At 47.2% G+C, this 25,926-nt stretch overlaps 2 protein-coding genes across 2 annotated transcripts in view; one reads left to right on the plus strand and one right to left on the minus strand.

Moving 5' to 3' along the window:
- LOC117044871 overlaps positions 1–2,101 on the minus strand; it is a 628,087-nt gene extending 625,986 nt beyond the window's left edge. The window contains 1 exon segment of the mRNA XM_033145648.1: positions 1,414–2,101. Coding sequence (XP_033001539.1) covers positions 1,414–2,001 — 588 coding nt within the window. The 5' untranslated portion in view covers positions 2,002–2,101.
- LOC117044870 overlaps positions 1–25,926 on the plus strand; it is an 878,236-nt gene that overhangs the window by 520,176 nt on the left and 332,134 nt on the right. Inside the window, 1 exon segment of the mRNA XM_033145647.1 lies at positions 21,205–22,083. Coding sequence (XP_033001538.1) covers positions 21,205–22,083 — 879 coding nt within the window.

The following is a 25,926-nucleotide window of genomic DNA, read 5'->3' on the forward strand; positions in this document are numbered from 1 at the left end:
AAAAAAAAAAAAAAATTATAATGTGGCAGAATATTTGGATTATTTGATATGTATATGTATTTAATATGGTTTTGATTGGATTGATTTGGAAAATTTAATAAAAATAATTTATAAAACAAACAAACAAACATCAGGGTCTTTTCCAGGGAGTCTTCTCTTCTCATGAGGTGGCCAAAGTATTTGCACCTCAGCTTCAGGATCTGTCCTTCCAGTGAGCACACAGGTGTGCTGGCCCCAGGAGTGCCCAGCCCAGAGGACACCAGGTGGGAAGACCAGAAATTCACCCGGGGCCAAGCGGGACCATGGTCAGCAGTCCCGAACAACAGTGGCAGGACCAGCGAGGCAACCAGGTCCAGTGGCAGGCCGGTAGCAGGGTCAGATAATAGCTGGGTAGTCAGAGGTCAGGAACACGCTGGGGGTTCGTCCGTGAAGCAGGGTCAAAGTCCAGTCCAAGGTCCAGAAGTCCAACAGGGGGTCAGTCCGGCAAGGAGCAAGGCAGGAAGCAGGGCAAGAACAGGCACAAGGACACAGGCAGGCACACGTTAGCAGCTGTGTTGCTCATGCAACTTGGGGCTGGGGCTGGCCGGCCTTTATCTGCCCCGAGGCATAGGGCGCCCCGATCCTCCAGTGACTTGCCTCTCCTTCTGGCCTGGAGGTGAGCACTCCTCCTGCAAGAACTTAGTTCCCTTTGTCTCTCTGCCCTTCGCCTCCGCAGCTCAGGAGAGGCTGGTGGGTTACCGGACCCAGGGGCAGCCTCAGCTTCCTCTGACGGGGCTGAGAGTGGGGCACCTGCAGGCAATGGGTCCTCTCTCCCATCAGGAGCCAGAGCAGACTCAGCAGATGCCTGCACCTGAGGATCCAGCACAGGTGAGGACCCTTCAGACTCAAGCCCCAGCCCCAGCTCAGCTGGTTCTGGAGGCGGGGAATCCTGTGCAGGCTGGGATGCCCCAGGTTCAGCATGAGTCTGAATCCCAGGCCATCACACCGAGCTGATTACTGGAATGAAATCCATTGGAAGGTGCTGGAATCTCCATTCTTTGAGGTTTTACAAGAGAAGTTGGATGGCCATCTGTCATGGATGCTTTAGTTGCGATTCCTTCTTTGCATGGGGTGGACTAGACGACACCAGGGATCACTTCCAACTCCACAATTCTATGATTCTGTGATCCTGTGATTCCCGATTCTGTGAGTTTTTTGATGAAAAGTGAGCTTCGCCTTCTGACAGAAGCTTTTTCTACATTCCATGCATTGATATGGTTTCTCCCCTGTATGAGTTCGTTGGTGGGTATTGAGATGGGAGTTCTTACTGAAGCTCTTTCCACATTTAATGCACTGATAGGGTTTCTCGCCTGTATGAATTCTTTTATGGGAAGTGAGATGGGCACTCTGACTGAAGTTCTTTCCACATTCCACACACTGATATGGTTTCTCCCCTCTGTGAATTCTTTGATGGGTATTAAGATGGGAGCTTTTACTGAAGCTCTTTCCACATTCAAAGCAATGATATGATTTCTCCCCTGTATGAATTCTTTGATGGAAAGTGAGATCGGTGCTCCGACGGAAGCTCTTTCCACATTCCATGCACTGATAGGGTTTCTCTCCCGTATGAATTCTTTGATGGGTATTGAGATGGGTAATTGTACTGAAGCTCTTTCCACATTCCACACACTGATGGGGTTTCTCTCCCGTATGAATTCTTTGATGGGAACTGAGAGAGGAGCTCATACTGAAGCTTTTTCCACATTCCATGCACCGATAAGGTTTCTCGCCTGTATGAATTCTGTGATGGGAAGTGAGATGGGAGCTCCTACTGAAGCTCTTTCCACATTCTATGCACTGATAGGGTTTCTCTCCTGTATGAATTCTATGATGGTCTGTGAGATGGGAGCTTGTACTGAAGCTCTTTCCACATTCCACACACTGATAAGTTTTCTCCCTTGCATGAATTCGTTGATGAGAAGAAAGACTTCTCTTGTCACGGAAGCTCTTTCCACATTCCATGCACTGATAGGGTTTCTCTCCTGTATGAATTTTCTGATGGGATGTGAGATAGGAGCTAGTAGTGAAGCTCTTTCCACATTCCACACACTGATAGGGTTTCTCTCCTGTATGAAATCTTTGATGAGAAGTGAGAGAGTATCTGCGACTGAAGCTCTTTCCACATTCCAAGCACCAATAGGGTTTTTCTCCTGTATGAATTCTTTGATGGGAAGTGAGACAGAAGCTCTGACTAAAGCTCTTTCCACATTCCTTGCACTGATATGGTTTCTCCCCTGTATGAATTCTCTGATGGGATGTGAGTTTGGAGCTGTCCCTGAAGCGCTTTCCACATTCCACACACTGATAGGGTTTCTCCCCTGTATGAATTCTTTGATGGGAAGTCAGGTGGTAGCTGTCCGTGAAGCTCTTTCCACATTCCATGCACTGATAGCGTTTCTTTCCAATGAGAATTCTTTGCTGGGAAGTGGAATGGGAGCTCTGGCTGCAGCTCTCTCCACACACCAAATTTTTACATGACTTCTCCACTCTGCAGATTTTGTTGTGATCACCCTGGTTCTTGATTTCCAATTCTTCAGAATCTGAAATGGAGACAAATAGGGATTAGAGCCTCAGGAAGAAATGGTGCCCCCAATTATGGAATAATGCTAATTAAATTTATGGTAGAGGAAGAACTGAAGAGAGTTGGGGGGTGTTCATTATCATTGTTTTTTGCCATTAACCAGCATATTTATTATTATATTCTGATGGGTTTTTGAATGTTGCTTTGTTTGATATAAGTTGTTTATTGTAAAGTTATTGAACTTTTCATACTGGATCAGATTATTATTATTATTATTATTATTATTGCTTTATTGATTTTAAAAACATAACAACTCAAAACTATCAACAGGGAAAAGAAAAAATCAATCCAAATTTGATACTTGTTACAGTTAACAAAATTGTGATTATATTCCATATTACTTACACACACCCCCATGTGGTTCCCAAGTTACATTTATTAACTACACACTTAACTTTGTCTCTCCAAAGTTATTTCAGTTATATTAATGTTATACAATTTTCTTATTTCATGTTCTTTTAGATAAGACTCTGTATATGTCCCATTCTCTATTAAATATTTGGTCAACGTCATCTAGAATCTTGCTGATAATCTTGCTAATTCTGCATATTCCCGCATTTTGTTCTGCCTATCTAATTTGGATGGAATTGAGTCTCCTTTCCAACCCTTTGCAATTAAGATTCTAGCTGCTGCTATTGCATACATAAAGAGTCTCTTAAATTTCTTTGGAATGTTATTGCTCATTATGCCTAGCAGGATGGCTTCAGGCTTCTTAGAAAATGAACATTTAAACATTTTTTAAAAGTTTGTTGTATATTGTTTCCCAAAATTCCCTTTTTTTGCAGTTCCACCACATGTGGATCATCGTTACCTCCGCATTCCTACATTTTCAACAAATGTTTGACCTAGATTTATATTATATTAAGCCCACACGATATATAGTGATTTCCTGACCACGTAGTTCAAGAAGCCCTTATGAACTTTGATCTTCTCATATCTTAGATAGTTATGCCAGCCGTATCTATTATCAAATCCTTCTAGGTCTAGCAGATCAGTGTTTTGTAGTGTCAACCACTCCTGGATCCAGGAAAGACAAGCTGATTTATGATACAATTTCAGATCCGGTAATGAGAAACCTCCCCTCTCTTTTATATCGATTAGTAATTTGTGCTTGATCCTAAGTTTTTTACCATTCCAAATCAATCTTGATATGTCCTTCTGCCAATCTTTGAAGCGGCTCGCTGTTCCTTTCACCAGGATAGATTCAAACAAAGAAATCATTTTCAGAAGCACGCTAATTTTTATTGTAGAAATTCTTCCCCAAAAGGAGTTGTTTAGCCTACTCCAAATTGCCAAATTCTTTTTTTTAATCTCCTTCCAGATCCTAATTGCCTTGAAATAAATTGATATTCTTTGCTGTGAGCCATATACCCAGATATGTAACTTTTAAAATAATTTCCAAACTACAAATTTCTTGTATTTTGCTTGTTTCCTGGACCTCCATATTTTTAACCAGTAGTTCAGTTTTTTGCTGTTGAGTTTGAATCCCGCCACCTGTCCAAATTCATTTATCAGTTCTAAAGTTCTTATTAGGCTTTCTTTCGGGTTCTCTGTTGTTATTATTAGGTCATCCACGAAGGCTTTTAATTTGTAATATTTTCCCCGTACTACTATACCTTTTATCCTCTCATCTCTTATTTTCCTGTTCAAGATTTCCAATACTAAGATAAATAGCAGTGGGGACAGAGGGCACCCTTGCCTCGTCCCCTTCATTATGTTATAGCTATCCGTGATGTTGCTGTTTATGATACGTTTTGCTCTCTGTTTCGAATAGATTGCCTCTATTCGTCTGCAGAAAGCATCTCCAAATCCCATTAAGTTAATTTGTGTTTTCATAAAGCTCCACAAGATATTATCAAAAGCCTTTTCTGCATCTACTAACATGAGAACTGCTGGTTTGTCATTTCTGGTTTCTAGGTGTTCCAATATATTGATAATGTTTCTTATATTGCTGTTTGTTTGTCATCCAGGGAGAAAGCCCGACTGGTCTTCATGGATTATTTCTCTCAGGGTCCTTTTTAATCTTTCCGCTAAGATGGATGCGAAAAGTTTGTAATCATTATTGAGTAATGAAATTAGTATGTAGTTTGAAATAAGTGTTAGATCTGTCCCATTTGGGAATTAGTATTATAAATGCTTCCTTCCATGTCTCTGGTGTTTTACCTTTGGCTAGTAGAAGAGTTTGGATTTGATATCCCGCTTTTCACTACCCGAAGGAGTCTCAAAGCGGCTAACATTCTCCTTTCCCTTCCTCCCCCACAACAAACACTCTGTGAGGTGAGTGGGGCTGTGAGGTGAGTGGGGCTGAGAGACTTCAGAGAAGTGTGACTAGCCCAAGGTCACCCAGCAGCTGCATGTGGAGGAGTGGAGACGCGAACCCGGTTCCCCAGATAACGAGTCTGCCGCTCTTAACCACTACACCACACTGGCTCTCGTAGTACAGTGTTTTTCAACCACTGTTCCGTGGCACACTAGTGTGCCGCGAGATGTTGCCTGGTGTGCCGTGGGAAAAATTGAAAAATTACTTTATATATAGTCAATATAGGCACAGAGTTAATTTTTTTAACATTTTCTAATGGTGGTGTGCCTCGTGATTTTTTTCATGAAACAAGTGTGCCTTTGCCCAAAAAAGGTTGAAAAACACTGGGCTAGTATATCATTCATTACATCTTTTAAAGGTTGTGATAGGATTTCTTCCAGCTTCTTATAATAGCATCTGGACCAGATGACTTCCCTAATTTCGCATTTGTAATTGCTTGTTGGATTTCCATGGCTGTAATTGGTGCGCTGAGATGTTTGATTTTTTTCACTCAGAATTACTGGCAGGTTATTATGTTTTAAAAATTCTTCATCCCCCCCCCCCAGGTTTTCCGTTTCTTTTCAGTATAATTCTCTGTAATAACTTACAAAAAATTTACCTATTTCATTCGCTTCATCTATTATTTTGTTTCCCACTTTCAGTTTGTTTATAATCCTATCACTCTGCCTTTTCTTGAGTTGCCAAGCCAGTAGTTTTCCTGGCCTTTTGGCAAACTCAAAATTTCTATGTTTTAATATTCCATTCCACATTGATTTATTAGCAAAGCAAATTTGGTTTGTAGCAGTTTGATATTTTGTTTGATCGTTTCGTTGCCTGGGTTTTTTAATACCTCTTTTTCCTTGTTGCTTATCTCCACCAATATTTCTGTTTCTTTTATTTTCTTTTATTCCTTTTTGGATAACGTTTTGTTATTTCATGTTTTTATATGTGTTGGAAGCCACCCATAGTGGCTGGGGAAACCCAGCCAGATGGAAAGGGTATAAATAAATATTTTTACTATTACTATTATCACTGCTACTAATACCTGAGATTCTCCAATGTCAGGAGTCGCTTTGGTCAACTGAAGACTGACAGCAGCAAAAACAAAAACAGAAAAGCTGACAGAAGCTACCTATCTTTCCTAACAACTCTGAAGCTGACATTTAAGATGACCTGGGCAGCTCAGGCCAGGCTTAAAAGGTAAAGGGACCCCTGACCCTCAGGTCCAGTCATGTCCGACTCTGGGGTTGTGGCGCTCATCTCGCTCTATAGGCCGAGGGAGCCAGCTTTTGTCCACAGACAGCTTCCGGGTCATGTGGCCAGCATGACAAAGCCGCTTCTGGCGAACCAGAGCAGCACACGGAAACGCTGTTTACCTTCCCGCTGGAGCGGTCCCTATTTATCTACTTGCACTTTGATGTGCTTTTGAACTGCTAGGTGGGCAGGAGCTAGGACCGAGCAACGGGAGCTCAGCCCGTGGCAGGGATTTGAACCGCCGACCTGATCAGCAAGCCCTAGACCACGGGTGTCAAACACAAGGTCCGCGGGCCGAATTCGGCCCGCCAGACCTCATCATGTGGCCTGTGTAGCCGTGTAGACCTTCTGGTTGTCGAAGTCGAGCCGGGATTTGGGGCTGAAGCCCTGCACACACGACATGGGCAGCGCATAGCACACGTTGTCCTCCAGGAACCGCACGAAGGCGTACATTATTGTGGGGGGAGCGAGGGGCGAGTAGGGGGGGAGGCGGCCTGGCGACGAGCTGGTGGGGTGGGCGAGCAAGGGAGGGAGGGGGCCGCGCGGCTCGGCTCCCTCAGCCCCAGCGCTGTTATTGTTCCTGAAAATCCGGCTCGGCGCTCGGCTGAGCCGGTCTAGGCTGCACAGGCTTCTCTTTGGCAAGGCAGCCTCGGGCTCGGGCTGCGAGCAAGCAGCACGAGTCGAGCGCCGAGCGAAGCGAACCTCAGCCTGGCGCACGTCTCAGAGAGAAAGTGCCGCTCGCTCCCTGCCAGGGGATGGTGGAGAGCAGGAGTGGGAAGAGGGAATTCCCAAGTTATGGGTGATTTTCGGGAGCATGCCTCCCATCAGCCAGAGAGAGAGATGCCAGTGGCTGCTCCTGCGCGCCTTGCGGGTCCGCGCTCTCTGCTGGGGCTGGGAAGCGGCGGCCCCGATCCTCCGTGCCACGCATGGCAGGGGAAGCTGGGGCTCGCGGGTGGGGCTGTCCAACGAGATCGCACGTCTGCTGTGGAGGAAGCGCCTTTCCCGCAGGCTCCCCATCGCCGATCCCTATGAGGAGGCGAGCAAGCGGGGGGTTGCTCTTGGCGAAGTTCAGCCACAATTTAAACGTCTCTCCCAGCGGCCCGCTGGATGCCCCCTCGGCGGCGGCTGCTTCCTCTCCCGGTGGGAAGGTTGTGAGCCACCCAGAGGGCATAGGCGAGCGGGCCATTGCCTGTTGCTAGCTTGGCCTCTCTCTCACTCCCACCCGCCGAGGCGAGGGGAAGCGAGCTGTGCCTTGCATGCCCTCCAGCTCCCAGAGGGCTACAGAAGAGGGAGCAAAGGTGGCAGGTCCCCGTACAAGTAACAGTGAACAGATACAACCAGCCGTTTGAGGGTGACCAAACTGCTGATGCGGCCCCCAATGAATTTGAGTTTGACACCCCTGCCCTAGACTCTGTGGTTTAACCCACAACGCCACCTGGGTCACCAGGCCAGGCTTATCATGGTATAAAAAGGCAGAACTGGAGGAAGATGGTTCACAGAAAAAATGCGATTTGCTGTTTATTGTGGGGGAGTTTGGTTCCCAGATGTTGTAGGGGGCGCTGTTAAGCTATGTAAAAATATATGAGGTTTGTCACATAGAGGTATTTTTTGAAATTCCAGACAGATATGACCATCCCACAGGGAGCCTTACCAAGAGAGGCCACGATCCCACGATTCTCCTCCATGACGTCCTTATGCAGAGCTCTCTGGTCAGGATCCAGCAACGCCCACTCCTCATCCGTGAAACGAACAGCAACATCTTCAAAGCACACTGGACCCTGAAAGAAAAAGGGAAATATCTTCCTTTGAGACAGAATAAATATTATCTGCTACACAATGCTCTGTTGTTTTCTGCCTGTTAATTGCTGTGTTGTTTCAATAGGTTTGTTTTGCTGCACATATTAATTATGGGTGCTTATTTTAATGTTTTAATGGAATTCTTTTATTCTGCATTTTAATTCTGGGTATTCATCTTTTTGCAAATAGGTGGTACTTCACCTTGTAGTTTTCAAGTCACTCTGCCTATGCAAGCATTCCAGTTTCCCAGATGGAAGGATCCACTTTCTCCTCTCCTCATGATCTGTTCTGGGGAGGATCCCTCCCAATGCCCTACAGCCAAATTCAAGGAGTTCATGGGGGTATGGAGAGGGGGAGTATTGGAGGGCACACCCCATTTTGCAGCAGATGGGGCTGGCTAGGTGAATCCTGGACACTATCTGTTACCGTCTGTCCACTGCTTAGAAGCCTATTTTAGCATTCAGTGATCAATACAGAAAGTAAATAAGCCTAGTCGGATGGCCATCTGTGTTGGATGATCTAGCTGAGATTCCCGCAATGTTCCCACAATGCAGGGGGTTGGACTAGGATTCCATGAAAACTGGCGACATTCAGAAGGCTGGTGTCACAGAGTTAGATGGGCAGGAAACCCCACAGATCACAGCTGGAGTTAACTCTTTCTTAGCAAGAACACGATATTCACAGACGTGGCTGAGTCTCATGCCGAATAAGAACAGCAGCTCATTCCCGGAGGGTCTGTCAGTTTGCATTGTCAATCAAATAATGGACTAGTTGTCTAGGTGGAAGTTTCTTTAGTGTGGAGGGATATGAAAAGTAAGATTAAATAGTGCAAAGTTTGTTGAGAGTGAAGGTCCCTGGCTCCCCAAACCTTTCTAACTCCCCTCCCCTCTGGGGTCTCTTGCAAGTGATCCAGCAGTGCGCCAGTGTGCAGCCTGCCTTCACTCCTCCATTGCCAGACGTCTCCTGGCTCTGAGAGACAAGCAGGGAGGGTGGCTTCTGGCTGAGGAGAGGGAGCCATCGGTGTCTCCTCCTTCTCCTGACTCACCTCTGCCTCTCGACCTCCCTCCTCCCACTCGCCTCCTTCCTCTTCTGCCTCTGATTCTGGACTGCATTCTGCCACAGAGTCTCCCAGCTCACTAAGCCCTGTTACCCCTTCAGCTTCTGACACCTCCTCTTCCCAGGCTTCTCCCTCTTCCCCCTCTGACCGCCCATCCTTCCTCCACCTCCACTCCTTGGCCTCTAAGACGTCTTCCCTTCCTGGTTCCCCAGCTGCTTCCTCCCACCATTCCTCCATGCCCAACGAGTCCATGACATTGCTCCATCCCTCGGCCTCTGTCCCCACAAGGCAGCTTCCCCTGACCTGATCTGGTTCCACAGCCGCTGCTTCCCTTCTGCCCCCATGAAAAGACGGATCAGGAGGTCTTGCCGGCATCATTCGGTCACCTGCAAGAGAAAAAATGTAAGCAGGAGGTCAGGAGTGCCTGCTTCTCTCACAGGTGAAACAGGGCATCTCTAACCACAGATGGGCCTTTGAGGAGCCTTACCTGCTGAGAGCATTTGGATGTTTGTGCCTATTTCACATGTTAGTTGTGCAGAAATACATCTCCCCTCCTCTGGACCCTTTTTCCCAACAGTCCCCCCCCCACCCACAAAAAGATGAAAAGAATGCACAGTTTAGTTGGAAAGCAACAGAATGAGACGTAATGGAGAAAAACCACCTTCCTCCTCACCCAGTGGCTTCTCTCTGGTGTCCAACGGAGGCCTCTCTGCCTCACAGGAATCCAGGTCCATTTCTGCAAAATGATCCTTTCCCTGAAAAGGAAACAAGGATTCAAAACAGAGAATGTTGAGAAATATTAGAAAGAGAATGACAAAGACTTGAAGGGTGTGAGATCTCATTCTATGGATACTCTCCCAGAAAACTGATGGGCCATCTGCAAACCATTATGGGATGTTCTCTGTCCTCTTTGGAGCCCCTTGGGAGTATCCAGAGGAAAGTCTCTCTCACCTGCTTTCTCTCCTCTGCCTGACTCAGGAGGAAACCTTCGGCCAGGGCCACCGCCTGGGAACTGGTCTCCGCTCCGCATTCCCTCACCCAGCTCTCCATCTCCGCGGGAAGGACAGCCAGGAACTGCTCCAAGATCACCAGGTCCAGCATCTCAGCTTTCGTGTGCCTTTCTGGCTTCAGCCACTGACAGTCAAGGTGGTAGAGTCGGCTGCAAACCTCTCGGGGTCCTTTGGTCTCCTGGCAGCAGAACTGCCTCAACTGCTGGCTCTGCATCTCTGAGCGGAGGGCGTCCTCCTCACCCAGGATCTTCTGCACTGGGTTTTCCCAGAATCCCCCACTGCTCCCAGTTTGGATGGCATGGCCTCTTCCTGCACCAAAACGAGCTGAGTCTCGCTCATCCATCTGTGCTCTCAGGAAGCCTCTGAGAAATCAGAAGGAACCCTTTGGTCTTCTGCCAATTTCTGTCCGTCTTGATGAGAAGCTCTAGCAAATCCTACAAAACAAATATATTGTTACAGAATTGTTTTTATCATTGTTTTTGTTTAGTCGTTTCGTCATGTCCAACTCTTCATGACCCCATGGGCCAGAGCCCACCAGGCACTCTTGTCGTCGTCTTCTTCTTATTAGATTCTGCTTTTATTAGATTTTTGTATAGTTGATATAGTTTTTTGATACTTTATATGGTTCTGTTCTTAAGGTGAGTGGGTCAAGGCTGTCTGGGAGTGGGCACCAGGCAACAGAATGGCTGGGGCAGGTGCCACGGGGGGAGGGGATGCACTGGCACAACTGATCTCGGGGATCATGGGTAGGACAAGGAGTTATGCTAAGGCCAGACTATGTCATTACCAAGGAAGCAGATTTAGTCGCTGTTTGAGGACCATCCCTGACTCCACGGTGGGAGCAGGGCCAGGGTGGGAGAGTGCCAGAGTCCTGTCTAGTCCAGTTGCGTGGGATCAATTTCAGTCTGTTACCTCCGAGGATGTGGACAGGCTGCTTGGACGAGTGAAACCAACCACCTGTCTCCTTGATCCTTGCCCATTCTGGCTTATAAATGCTAGCCGGGAGGGGCTGGGCGATGGGCTCCGCGCGGTGGTGAATGCTTCCCTCTGTGAGGGAGCATTCCCAGACCCGCTGAAAGAGGCGGTCATTAAACCGCTTCTTAAAAAAACATCTTTAGACCCGGCCAATATGGCCAACTATCGCCCAGTCTCAAATCTACCATTCTTGGGCAAGGTGATTGAGCGGGTGGTTGCTGAACAACTCCAGGCACGCCTGGAAGAAGCAGACCATTTGGATCCCTTCCAATCGGGATTCAGGCCTCATCATGGGACTGAAACTGCCTTGGTCGCGCTGGTCGATGATCTCCGGCGGGCTAGGGACAAAGGTGAGAGCTGTTTCCTAGTTCTGCTGGATCTCTCAGCAGCCTTTGACACCATCGACCATAACATCCTTGTAGACCGGCTAGAGGGGTTGGGAGCTGGAGGCACTGTTATACAGTGGTTCCGCTCCTTCCTCCTGGGCCGTGTTCAGAAAGTGGTGGTGGGGGATGAGTGTTCAGACCCCTGGGCTCTCACTTGTGGGGTGTCTCAGGGTTCCGTCCTCTCCCCCATGCTTTTTAACATCTACATGAAGCTGCTGGGAGAGATCATCAGGGGGTTTGGGCTGGGTGTTCATCAGTAGGCAGATGATACCCGGCTCTACCTCTTGTTTAAATCAGAACCAGTGAAGGTCCTGTGTGAGTGCCTGGAGGCGGTTGGAAGATGGATGATTGCTAACCGATTGAGGTTGAATCCTGACAAGACAGAAGTACTGTTTTGGGCGGACAGGGAGTGGGATGGTGTGGAGGACTCCCTGGTCCTGAATGGGGTAAGTGTGCCCCAGAAGGACCAGGTGCGCAGCCTGGGAGTCATTCTGGACTCACAGCTGTCCATGGAGGTGCTGGGTAATTCTGTGTCCAGGGAAGCTGTTTATCAGCTCTGGTACGAAGGCTGAGACCCTCCCTTGCCCACAGACTGTCTCGCCAGAGTGGGGCATACTCTAGTTATCTACCGCTTAGACTACTGCAACGTGCTCTATTTGGGGCTACCTTTGAAGGTGACCCAGAAACTGCAACTAATCCAGAATGTGGCAGCTAGACTGGTGACTGGGAGCGGCTGCCGAGACCATATAACACCGGTCCTGAAAGAGCTACATTGGCTCCCAGTACGTTCTGAATGGACATTGAGGTCCACCTCTGAGGGCCTTCTGGCAGTTTCTTCTCTGCAAGAAATGAGGTTACAGGGAACTAAGCAGAGGGCTTTCTCAGTAGTGGCGCCCACCCTGTGGAACACCCTCCTCTTCAGTTGTCAAGGAACTAAAGAGCTACACAACATTTAGAAGACATCTGAAGGCAGCCCTGTTAAGGGAAGTTTTTAATTTTTGATGTTTTTAATCTGTTGAGAGCCACCAAAAGTGGCTAGGGAAACTCAGTCAGATGGGCAGGGTATAAATAAATTATTATTATTATTATTATTATTATTATTATTATTAGAGCCAGGGCTGGACTACAGCACAGCCCAAACCATGAGCTTTCTGGAGGAGGAGGAGGAAGAAGCAGCCTCTAACCCTCCTAGAAGGAAGATGTGGAGGCAACTGAAGGGATTTCTGTGAGATGAATCAACCTGGTTTCTTCTTCCTTCCAGTCAATGCATGAAGTCAGAACTGACTGACAAGGGAATCCTTTGTATCTTGTGAAAAATGGATGCTTGGCTCTAGTGGGGTCCTCACCCGGGGGTCCTCAGGAGTTGCTTCCCACCCCAACCCCCAATTCCCCTGCTTCTGTCTCCTTTCCTTGCACTTGGACTCTCTGCTGCTCTCCAGACAGACTTGGGGGGGGGGGTCCCCTTTTTCTTTGCTCTGAGGGCCAGGTATGTATCTTGCCAACCCCCTGAGGGCCAAGTGGAAGAGGAAGAAGCCATCTCCGTTGAAATTTAGGCGGGAAATTTATTATTATTATTCTATTAGATATCTTAACACACACACACACACAGCCACTGATGCCAAGGTCCCTGGAGGCTCAGTGAGTAGCAGCACCCATTTCCGGCTGGTTTTCCAGCAACAATCCCTTTGGGACAGAGAGGATGTGGTCCTGGAGTGCCCTGCTCTGGGTGCGAGGGGATTGCTGCAGTGGCCTCCGTGTGGAGCTGCCCTTGGAGACACTGGGAAACTGGTTTGCAATGCAGCAGCCAGACTATGGGATGGGATCCCTCTGTTTATTCCTGCCCTTTCTCTCCCCCCCCCCCTTTCCTTCCTTCCTCGTCCAGCTTTGGAAAACCATTTGCCCATGTTTCCTCTGTTGTGCAATGAGGCTGAGCGACGTCACACAGAGTTCAAGTCCCAGGGACTCCTTTGTTCGAAGAATGGAGATTTCGTGGGAGCCATTTGGGATCCTGTGATCTCCCGGAAGGAGAGCGTTGCAGACCTGGCCCCTCCCTGGCAGGCCCCTCTCTCTCCTCCCCCTGCATGAGCAGACCAGCCCCCCCCCAGGCTGGCCCCCTCCCCTGCTGCAGCCCTGGGACCCCCACCGCCTCCCCACTCACCAGATCCCAGGAGGGGACAGCCAGGCAGCCCTGGCAGGAGAGGGAGGGGCCTGGGCTCTGGAGGACCTGGCCTCCTCTCTCTTGCTTCCTGGCCTCTCTAGGAAGGCAGCTCCGTTCCCTTTAACCCTTGCAAAGCCGAGTCCGCCCAGCTCAGCCCTCTCGCTTGGCAGAACCTCAGCTGTTTATTAGTTTTTCATGGATTTAGGGGGGCAGCTGCCACCCTTCCTACGCTAGGGATGTTTTTTGGGCGGCGGGGGGTTGGTGGTGGTTCTTGGTTGGGCTCTGAGCATCTCCCTCCCTTGGCCAGAAACTGAAGGAACGGTTTCCAGGGGAAAGGGGCTCTGCAGGAAGCAAGGAAACTCATCCTAGAATTCAGGAATGGGAGATATAGAAGGGAACCCTAGTGTCATCTAGTCCAACCCCCTGCAATGCAGTTTTACGGAAATTACGTGGGGGGGGGGCACATCTTTAAAATTGTTAAATGTTACAAATATTATGCATAAATGTATCCTTTCGACTTGGCAGCTCAGGGAAGTTACCTAGCTTTAAAAATCCTTGGCCAGTTCCCTCCATTCCAACGCTATTTTGCCCTTGTAAAAGGGACTCCAGGAAGTGGCCAGAGGTGACAATGGCTGAGCTGATTGTTGGCCAAGGAAAGCCTAACCCCATCGCCAGACTTGCCGGGGGGGGGGGGGTCCAGATCCAGACAAGCAAAGGAAGTTCTATTGTACTTTGAGTGGTGGGACATCTAAGAGCAGTTTGGCAGGGGAGAGGTCTCCCTTGGGAGGGGGCGGGCTCCTCCTAAGCAGAGATGCTTTAGCTGGGATTCCTGCATTGCTGGGGGTTGGACTAGATGACCCTCGGATCCCCTCCTCTCTCTCCACTCCTGAATTCCTTTCCTCCTGCAAAGCCCTTTTCCCTGCAAGCTGTTCCTCCAGTTTTTGGTCATAGGAGGGAGATGCTCAGAGCCCAACCGAGAGTCACCACTCCCAAAAGCATGTCTGGGCAAAGGCGGAGCCAGGGGGGAAGCTGCCCCCCCTATTTCAATAAAAAAAAGCCGAGGTTGTGCAAAACGAAAGAGGATTGAGCTTTGCAAGGGTTAAAGGGAACGGAGCTGCCTTCCTAGAGAGGCCAGGAAGCGAGAGAGAGGAGGCCAGGTCCTCCAGAGCCCAGGCCCCTCCCTCTCCTGCCAGGGCTGCCTGGCTGTCCCCTCCTGGGATCTGGTGAGTGGGGAGGCGGTGGGGGTCGCAGGGCTGCAGCAGGGGAGGGGGCCAGCCTGGGGGGGGCCTGGTCTGCTCATGCAGGGGGAGGAGAGAGAGCGGCCTGCCAGGGAGGGGCCAGGTCTGCAACGCTCTCCTTCCGGGAGATCACAGGATCCCAAATAATGGATCCCACGAAATCTCCCTTCTTCGAACAAAGGAGTCCCTGGGACTTTAACTCAAGGGAGATGTCTTTGGCCCCGCCCACTTGGCCCTCAAGGCGTTGGCCAGATGCATACCTGGCCCTCAGAGCAAAGAAAAAGGGACCCCCCCCCCCCCAGGAGTCAGTCTGGAGAGCGGCAGAGAGTCCAAGTGCAAGAAAAGGAGACAGAAGCAGGGGAGTGGGGGTGGGAGGAGAGCAATGCCTGAGGACCCCCAGACGAAGACCCCCCATGAGAGCTAAGCATCGATTTTTCACAAGATACAAATGTCTCCCTTGTCAGTTCTGACTTCATGCATTGACTGGAAGGCAGGAGCACCCAGGATGATTAATCTCCCAGAAATCCCTTCAGTTGCCTCCACTGTTTGCATTGCTAGAGGGCTAGAGACTTTCTTCTTCTCCTCTTCTTCCTCTTCCTCTTTTGTTAAGAATATCTTTCATGGTTTAGGCTGTGGTCCAGTCTACCCTGGTTCCTAGCAAGAATCATCCATGCTTGTTCGGAGAACCATTTTCTTCTTCTGAACTAAAAATTCTGTAACAGAACAATGTTTTTGCTTTGTAGGATTTGCTAGAGCTTATTATTAAGACGGAGAGAACTTGTCAGAAGACCAAAGGGTTCCTTCCGATCTCACAGAGGCTTCCTGAGAGCACAGATGGATGAGCGAGACTCAGCTGGCCCTGAAGCAGGAAGAGGCCATGCCAACCAAACTGGGAGCAGTGGGGGATTCTGGGAAAACCCAGTGCAGAAGATCCTGGGTGAGGAGGACTCCCTCCGCTCAGAGGTGCAGAGCCAGCAGTTGAGGCAGTTCTGCTGCCAGGAGGCTAAAGGACCCCGAGAAGTTTGCAGCCGACTCTACCATCTCTGTCGTCAGTGGCTGAAGCCGGAAAGGCACACGAAAGCTGAGATGCTGGACCTGGTGATCTTGGAGCAGTTCCTGGCTGTCCTTCCCCCGGAGATAGAGAGCTGGGTGAGGGAATGCGGAGCGGAGACCAGTTCCCAGGCAGTGGCCCTGGCCGAAGGTTTCCTCCTGAGTCAGGCAGAGGAGAGAAAGCAGGTGAGAGAGACTTTCCTCTGGATTCTCCCAAGGGGCTCCAAACAGGACAGAGAACATCCCATAATGGTTTGCAGATGGCCCATCCTTTTCCTGGGAAAGCAGCCATGGAATGAGATCTAACACCCTTCAAGTCTTTGTTATTCTCTTTCTAATATTTCTCGCCATTCTCTGTTTTGAATCCTTGTTTCTTTTTCAGGGAAAGGATCATTTTGCAGAAATGGACCTGGATTCCTGTGAGGCAGAGAGGCCTCCGTTGGACACCAGAGAGAGGCCACTGGGTAAGGAGGAAGGTGGTTTTTCTACGTTTGGTCTCATTCTGTTGCTTTCCCAACTAATCTGTGGGGAGTTTTCTTCTTGTTTTGGGGGGGACTATTGGGAACAAGGGTCCAGAGGAGGGGAGATGTATTTCTGCATATGGAATGGGCACAAACCTCCAAATGTCTCAGCACGTAAGTCTTTCTCAAAGGTTCATCTGTAGTTAGAGATGCCCTGTTCTACCTGTGAGAGAAGCAGGCACTCCTGGCGTCCTGTTTACATTTTCTCTCTTGCAGGTGACAGAATGATGCCGGCAAGACCTCCTGATCCATCTTTTCATGGCGGCAGAAGGGAAGCAGCGGCTGTGGAACCAGATCAGGTCAGGGGAAGCTGCCTTATGGGGACAGAGGCCGAGGGATGGAGCAATTTCATGGACTGGTTGGGCACAGAGGAATGGTGGGAGGAAGCAGCCGGAGAACCAGGAAAGGAAGATGGCTCAGAGCCCAAGGAGTGGAGGTGGAAGAAGGATGGGCGGTCAGAGGGAGAAGAGGGAGAAGCCTGGGAAGAGGAGGTGTCAGAAGCTGAAGGGGTAACAGGGCTTAGTGAGCTGGGAGACTCTGTGGCAGAATGCAGTGCAGAATCAGAGTCAGAAGAGGAAGGAGGCGAGTGGGAGGAGGGAGGTCGAGAGGCAGAGGTGAGTCAGGAGAAGGAGGAGCCACCAATGGCTCCCTCTCCTCCTGCCAGAAGCCACCCTCCCTGCTTGTCTCTCAGAGCCAGGAGACGGCTGACAATGGAGGAGCAAAGGCAGGCTGCACACTGGCGCACTGTTGGATCGCTTGCAAGAGACCCCAGAGAGGAGAGGAGTTGGAACTCTGTGGGGAGTCGGGCAGCCTTCACTCTGTGCAACTGATTTCATGGAGGAAGACCCTGACATGGAATTCTGCTCAATATTGTTCCAGAGCAGAACTCAAATGTATAGTTAGCAGAGTAAAAACCTAAACACATTGCAGGATTAGACCAGGGGCAATTGTATTTCATCCAGCAGAGCTTTACAGCTACTGAAGGCAAATGAGCATAAGGGTCACAAATCTAAAATCTGAAGGTATCTGAAGAAGTGTGCAAACAGACTTAGTTGGTCTCTAAGGTGCTACTAGAAGGATTTTTTTATTTTGTTTTGACTATGGCAGACCAACACGGCTACCTACCTGTAACAAATCTAAAATGTTCAGGGTTGGCCCTCTCCATCACAAATTGCAGCAGTTGCAGCAGACTTAACTGAAACTTGCCATAACTTATAATAAGTCTAAACTTTAACACTGAGCATACTACGTACAGAACAGCAGAAGGAAGAGAGAGAGAAAGAGAAATTGAAACCCAGGCTCCTTCTGGCCTCTTCTTATAGTCAGCATGACTTTGACAGAAGAGATAACAGAACCACTTTAACCCAGCTGTACTCAGCTTCTCTGAAGGAATAACCCAAACACCAGGAACCTTCTGCTTGTTTCTTTCATTCATTCAAAGAAGGTTCCAGAACCCTCTTGAACTAATTAGAATAGAAAAGAGCAATATCAGGTCAATACATTCTGCACTAAGAAATGCAAACTGACGGACCCTCAGGGAATGAGCTGCTGTTCTCATTCAGCCTGAAACTCAGCCAAGTCTCTGAATATCGTGTTCTTGCTAAGAAAGGGTTAACTCCAGCTGTGCACTGTGGGATTTCCTGCCCATCTAACTCTGTGACACCAGCCTTCTGAATGTCGCCAGTAGGATTCATCTGTAGTTACTGCTTTATTTATACATTGACCATGGGCTGCTAAAATAGGCTTCTAAGCTTTGGAGAAACCATAACCAACAGTGGCCAGGATTCACCCCATCAGTGCCCCCCACTCCTCCCCTTGAAGTTCCCTCCCCAGAGCAGCGCATGGGGAGAGTAGATTGGGCAATAAAATAAATGCCTAATAAAAGAATTCCTTTGTTAAAAGAAGCTTCCGTTTTTAAAATGTGCATCAAAAGAATCACATTAAAACAACACTGCAATTTACAGGAAGGAAACAAGAGAGCATTGTGTAGCAGATGATATTTCTTCTGTCTCAGAGGAGGACATTCCCCTGTTTCTTTCAGGGTCCAGTCTGCTTTGAAGATGTCGCTGTTCGTTTCACGGACGAGGAGTGGGCGTTGCTGGATCCTGACCAGAGAGCTCTGCATAAGGACGTCATGGAGGAGATTTGTGGGATCGTGGCCTCTCTTGGTAAGGCTCCCCGTGAGATCGTCCTATCTGCCTGGAATATTAAAAAATGCCATTATGGGACAAACCTCATATATTTTCACAGAGCTCGAAAGCGCCCCCTACAACACCTGGGAACCAAACTCCCCCACAATAAACAGTAAATTACAGTTCTTTTCTGTGGAAAGTCTTCCTGCAGTTCTGCCTTTTTATACCACAATTGGGCTGGTCTGAACTGCCCTGGCCATCTTAAATATCAGCTTCAGAGTTGTTAGGAAAGATAAGTAGCTTCTGTCAGTTTTTCTGTTTTTGTTTCAACTGACATTGGAGATGGAGGGGATGTCATGACTGGACCAAACAAAATCCACCCCAGAGAAGAGCCAGGCTTATTGAATATTAGGTAGTAGTAGTAGCAGCAGTGATGATGATGATGATGATAATAATAATAATAATAATAATAATTTATACCCTGCCCATCTAGCTGGGTTGCCCCAGCCACTCTGCGTGGCTTCCAACAAATACAGTGGTACGTCTGGTTGCAAATGGGATCCATTCTGGAGGCCCATTCGCAACATGAAAAGAGTGCAACCTGAAGCGCCGAATCTGTGCATGTGTGCAGTGCAATTTGGTGCTTCTGCATGCGCGCGCCAAAACCCGGAAGTAACCTGTTCCGGTACTTCCGGGTTCAGTGCGTTCATAACCCATAGCGAATGCAACGTGCAGCAAACGCAACCAGAGGTATGACTGTATGAAAACATGGAAACATTAATAATCTGATCCACTATGAAAGCTACAATAACTTTAAAATGAACAACTTATATCAAACAAAGCAACATTCAACAATCCATCAGAATCTAATAATAAATAATAATAATGACAAACAACAAAGGTAATAACCATACACCCAAGTCTCTGTGGGATTTCTATTCCTCTCACTGTGCAGATACTGTGTAGGATTGGTTCATCACACATCTGTGTTATGCATCCCAGCACCAATTGTTGGAATCATGGGAGCGGATGTTTACAGTACTCTGTTTCCGTTCGTTTTTGCTTCCACTTCTGACAGGAATGATTCCAGTCTGTCTCTGCACGCTGATGGGAGAGACAGACTGGAATCATTCCTGTCGTATGCCTGGGGGGTCATCCTAGCCCCCGGCCGACCCGGCAGCCTCTTCAGTTCTTCCTCTACTACAAATTTATTTATTCATTTCATTTCTATACCACCCTATACCCAAAGGTCTCAGGGTAGTTCACAAAAATTATCAAATACATAAAATCAGAACAAAAACAACGATTTTTTTTATAAAAAAAAGAGCCAGCATAGGATATAGACCAAGTCAGGGAAAGGCCTGGTTAAAAAGGAACGTTCTTGCTCTGGTGAGCAACCTGGCCACTGAATTTTGCACCAGCTGAAGTTTCCGCTCTGTCTTCAGAGGCAGCCCTATGTATAACATGTCACAGTAATCTAACCTTGAGGTTACCAAAGCATAGGCAACAGTAGTTAGGCTATCTCTGTCCAGATAGGGGTGTAGCTGGGCCACCAGCCGAAGGTGATGGAAGGCACTCTGGACCACCGAGGCCAGCCGAGCCTCAAGCAACAGCAAAGCATCCAGGAGGACCCCCAAGCTATGAACCAGCTCCTTCAGGGGCAACATAACCCCATCCAGAGCAGGCGACCTCCCACCCATCTCGTCTAAGGAAGCACACACTAACAGTTGCCACAGTCTTATCTGGATTGAGCTTCAGTTTATTGGCTCTCATCCAGTCCATTACCAAGGCAAAACACTGGTCCAACACTTCTACTGCCTCATCTGCAGATGTAGAGAAGAAACAAGTCTCTCTGTCTTAGCATGGGTGTTGAAGTCGCCCAGAACCAGCAGTCTGGGAGTCCTCAACACCGCCTCCGGGACTAGCTCTGTCAGCTCAGGCAGGGAGACTGTTGGGCAGCAATGCAGGCGGTAAACCAGCAAAATCCCTAATCTGTCCCAATTGCACAATGCCAGGAACACACACTCTAGATTCCCCCCCCCACTGGACAGGAGCCTGGAGATAGAGAATCTCTACAGATCACAGCAACTCCCCCCCCTGACCCTCGAGTCTGGCCTGATGTTGTACTGAGTACCCAGGTGGGCACAACTGGGTAAGACCAACTCCACCATGTTCACCCGCCCAGGTCTCAGTGATGGAAGGCAGATCAGCCTCCTCATCCACAATTGAATCGTGGATGAGGGTGATTATATTCTGTGCCGACCTGGTGTTCAGCAGCAGCAGTTGCAGACCCGAGGGCTGGGAGATAGGACAAGCCCAATTCCATAGGTTGGAGGAGGGGCTGACATACGGCAAAGTCACTAACTGCCTGGGCCATGTGCCCCTTATGCTGCCTGTCCCTCGCCATACCTCCCCCTACCAGAATCACTGTAGTTGGGGCTCCCTCTCCTCCCAGGCACATCCCACCCTTGAGGCCCAATTTAAAAACGCATTTAATTGGCATTCTTCCATAACTGGGGGCTCCATTTGTTCCTGGGGCTCTAATCCCTTTTTGTCTCCATTGCAGATTCTGAAAAAATGGAAATCAAGAACAAGTGTGACCACGACAAAATCCCCAGAGAGGAGAAGCCATGTAAACATTTGGTGTCTGGAGAGATGTGCAATCAGAGCTCCCATTCCACTTCCCAACAAAGAATTCTAATTGGAAAGAAACCCTATCAGTGTGTGGAATGTGGAAAGAGCTTCAGGAAGAGCTCTGACCTCACTTCCCATCAGAGAATTCATACAGGGGAGAGACCCTATCAGTGTGTGGAATGTGGAAAGAGCTTCAGTAGGAGCTCCAATCTCACTTCTCATCAAAGAATTCATACAGGGGAGAAACCCTATCAGTGCATGGAATGTGGAAAGAGCTTCAGTCAGAGCTCCTCTCTCACTTCCCATCAGAGAATTCATACAGGGGAGAAACCCTATCAGTGCTTGGAATGTGGAAAGAACTTCCGTGACAAGAAGAATCTCTCTTCTCATCAACTAATTCATACAGGGGAGAAACTCTATCAGTGCATGGAATGTGGAAAGAGCTTCAGGAACAGCTCCTCTCTCACTTCCCATCAAAGAATTCATACAGGGGAGAAACCCTATCAGTGCATGGAATGTGGAAAGAGCTTCAATCAGAGCTCCTCTCTCACTTCCCATCAGAGAATTCATACAGGGGAGAAACCCTATCAGTGCTTGGAATGTGGAAAGAACTTCCGTGACAAGAAGATTCTCTCTTTTCATCAACTAATTCATACAGGGGAGAAACCCCCTCAGTGTGTGGAATGTGGAAAGAGCTTCAGTAGGAGCGACTCTCTCACTAAGCATCAGAGAATTCATACAGGGGAGAAACCCTATCAGTGTGTGGAATGTGGAAAGAGCTTCAGTCAAAAGATCTCTCTCACTTCCCATCAAAGAATTCATACAGGGGAGAAACCCTTTCAGTGTGTGGAATGTGGAAAGAGCTTCAGTCGTGGCTCAAATCTCACTTCCCATCAGAGAATTCATACAGGAGAGAAACCCTATCATTGTGTGGAATGTGGAAAGAGTTTCCGTAAGAGTCACCATCTCACTTACCATCAAAGAATTCATACGGGAGAAGCCATTTGATTTCTTGGATGTGGATAAAGCTTCAGGAAGAGCTCCTCTCTCGGTTTCCATCAAAGAATTCATACACAGGGCAGAAAACCCCTTCATTATATAGCTTTAGGCTCCAGGGAAAAACACACTTGGACCAGGCTTTTGGCTGATTGACATTTGTTTGTTTTTTTTTTAAAAAAAGATTTTTTATTTTCTACAATAAACAACAATTACAACATACAAATAGGCAAAAACAATTGACAAAACATAAGGAAAAGAAAACACATCAAACACATTAAAAGCAACATAAAAAATAACAAAGAAAACTTATACATACCCAAAACAGAAACATTAAGAAAATAAAACATTGTTTCATTCTAGTATCCGATCTTCTTTAGGGGGGGGCTTCCCCCGAACTCTCAGCTGCGTTCAGTATTAATATACTTTGGTAACTTTATAACTATTTTACTAACATTCACCACTATTCTTAATACAGTTTTAAACACTAATTAATCATATATAACTCTTTACTTAAACAGCATACCCTTAAGCGTTTCTAAATATTCAAAACCATTCATAACATTACTTCTTATATACTATTTTTATCTAAACATCAACCAGCTAAAGCCAATTAAGCAAGCCGATTCTGCTTCAAATATCTAACTTTTCATGATTTTTTAAATAATCCTTAAATTTCTTCCAATCCTGTTGCACCTTCTCCTCCCTCTGGTCTCGGATTCTTGCGGTCAGTTCAGCGAGTTCCATAAAGTCCATCAGCTTCATCTGCCATTCTTCCACTGTCGGGAGCTCTTCACCTTTCCAGTTTCTTGCCAATAAGATTCTAGCAGCTGTTGTGGCATACATAAAAAACACTCTATCCTGACTGGGTATCTCCTGGTTTGTCATGCTCAAAAGGAAGGCCTCTGGTTTCTTACAAAATGTAATTTTCATTACTTTCTTAAGTTCATTATAAATCTTCTCCCAGAAAACCTTAACCTTTGGGCATGTCCACCACATATGATAGAAGGTACCTTCCACTTTTTTACATTTCCAGCACATATTACTTGTAACATGATATATCTTAGCTAACTTCACTGGTGTCAGGTACCATCTATATATCATTTTCATAATGTTTTCTCTCAGTGCATTACAAGCTGTGAATTTTATACCTTCCTTCCACAACCTCTCCCAGTCATCCATCATAATGTTATGTCCTATATCTTTTGCCCAGTCTATCATACAGATTTAACCATTTCATCTTTTGTATGCCACTCTAGCAACAAATTATACATCCTGGAAAGGTTTTTAGAGTTCGGTTCAATCAACTCTGTTTCCAACTTTGATTTTTCTATTTGAAAACCAATTTTTTTGTCCAGTCTAAAAATTTCATATATTTGATGATACTGCAGCCAGTCGGTGACCTCTTCTATCATCTGTTCATAACTTTTCAACTTAAAACTCTCACCTTCTTGCTGCAGTATATCTACATATCTTAACCATCTCGCAGACATATTAGTTCTTTTATACGCCTTGGCCTCTAAAGGTGATACCCATCTAGGGGTCTTTGTCTCCAGTAAATCTTTGTTTCGCATCCAAACTTGATATAGGGCTTTTCTAACTATATGATTCTTAAAAGCTTTGTGGGCCTTTACCTTGTCATACCAAAGATATGCATGCCATCCGAATATATTATCAAAACCTTCCAAATCTAATACACCAGTGTTCTCTAACTTAAACCAGTCCTTCAGCCAGCAAAAGGCCGCTGCTTCAAAATAAATTCTTAAATCTGGCAGGGCGAAACCTCCTCTCTCCTTAGAGTCCGTTAAGATCTTAAATTTAATTCTGGGTTTCTTCCCCTGCCAGATAAATTTTGTCAAATCCTTTTGCCATATCTTAAAACACTCTAGTTTATCAATAATTGGAATCACTTGGAAGAGAAACAACATCCTTGGTAACATGTTCATTTTTACAGCAGCTATTCTGCCCAACAAAGAAAGTTTCAACCTTGACCATATCTCCATGTCTCTTTTTATCTCTGCCCACACTTTTTCGTAATTGTCCCTGTAGTGAAAGACCAAATCTTTGGTTTTGGAGCAAAGATTTCTGGGAAAAGCAGAATTGTGGGTATCGCTGTGCCATGGGAAAGTGACCGGGAAATGCCCTTTTGGGAATGTAAAAAGGGGTTGCCTTTAAAGGATTTTACAATCAGTAGATTGCTGGAGGTGTGTAAGTCTTGGCTCCAGAGAGACACCCTGGCCCTGATGAGAACTAGGCTAGGGCCAGCTGGTGTTTATCAAGTGGATGAGAAATAAGGGAGGTAACGGCCCAGAGACTCACAGCTGCCTTTCATCTGTGACAGGTGAGAATAATGACCTAAGGGCAGTGATTGGCTAACGGGATTAGAGGCCAGGTCCTCTATTGGATACTGAATAGAGGATTCCACGTGGGCTAAAGCCTTATCTATTCTGGGCTGTGTGATGCAAAAGGGGGCCGGAGGGGAGCGGAGGAGTCGAGCTTAGGGAGAGCTTTGCTTGACCTACTGCCGGAAGACTGCTGTGAGAGCTGTGGTGTCGGAGGGCTCTCTAACACCTGGCTAGCCTATTATGGCTTGGAAGAACATCTGAGGACTTTGCCAGCTCATTCAAACGCAAATGCAGCTAAGTATCAGCCCCTGCCTTAGGGAGAGGGATTAAGTAACTAAGTGTCTAGTCTAGTCTAGTCAGAATGTTTTTGTTTTAAGCATGTACCTTGCCTTTTGGAAATTGTGGCTTTGTGTATCGTTAACCCCTAATTAAAAGATGTTTTAAAGAACTCTTGTTCTTGTCTCCTGTTTGCTCTGGCGTTTGCTTGGCTAATTCCAGTCCACCCACTTGGTCATTCTACTGTTAAAAGTTAAATATCTGTGGCTCTGTTTGAGCTGGGAAGGCTGTCTGCTGGAGCGCAGGAGAGGTGGCCCCCGCGCTTTGTCCTGTGGCGTCAGCCAGGTTCCAAATCTCAGGGGGTGGTGGCAGCGAAAGATTTACCTTGACCCGGCCGGGAGGCTGGGAAGAGATACGTAAGAGGGGAGGAAGAGGATTTTTCCTCACCCCGGTCGCCGGTGGCTGAAAGAGCCGGGAGGCGAGGGGTGGGGAAATCTTACACCATTCCCCTACAGTCCCTAAACAGGTTTATATTATTTGGAGTTAAGTTGACCCCCAGATATTTCACTTTTTTAACAAAGTTCAGGCCGGTACAATCCTGCAATTTCTGTATCTGCAAAGGGTTTAAGTTTTAGTCAATACTTTGATTTTCACTTTGTTTAATTTAAAGCCTGCTACACGACCAAAAAATTCAATTATCTCTAAAGCTTCGGGGACACTGCTTTCAGGTTCTTGTAGGGATAACATCAAATCATCCGCATAGGCTTGCAATTTGTATTCCTTTTCTCCCACCCTTATTCCTTTAATTTGTTTCTCCGACCTTATCGTATTTAGAAGGACCTCCAGGACCGTGATAAATAGTAAAGGGGAGATAGGGCACCCTTGCCTTGTTCCTTTCTCAACTCTAATTTCCTCCGATATCACACTGTTTATTATAATTTTTGCTTTTTGTTCAGTATAAATGGCATTAATGCCATTAAGAAATCTTTGACCGACACCCATCTTTTCCAAATTTTTCTTCATAAATGTCCAAGAAATATTGTCAAAGGCCTTTTCTGCGTCAATAAACATCAGTGCTGCTTCTATATTTATATTTTTTTCCAACTTCTCTAAGATGTCCACAATAATCCTTGCGTTGTTACTTATCTGTCTTCCAGGTAAAAAACCTGCTTGGTCTT

The sequence above is a fragment of the Lacerta agilis genome, chromosome 4 (assembly GCF_009819535.1).
Source record: "Lacerta agilis isolate rLacAgi1 chromosome 4, rLacAgi1.pri, whole genome shotgun sequence".
NCBI lineage: Eukaryota > Metazoa > Chordata > Lepidosauria > Squamata > Lacertidae > Lacerta > Lacerta agilis.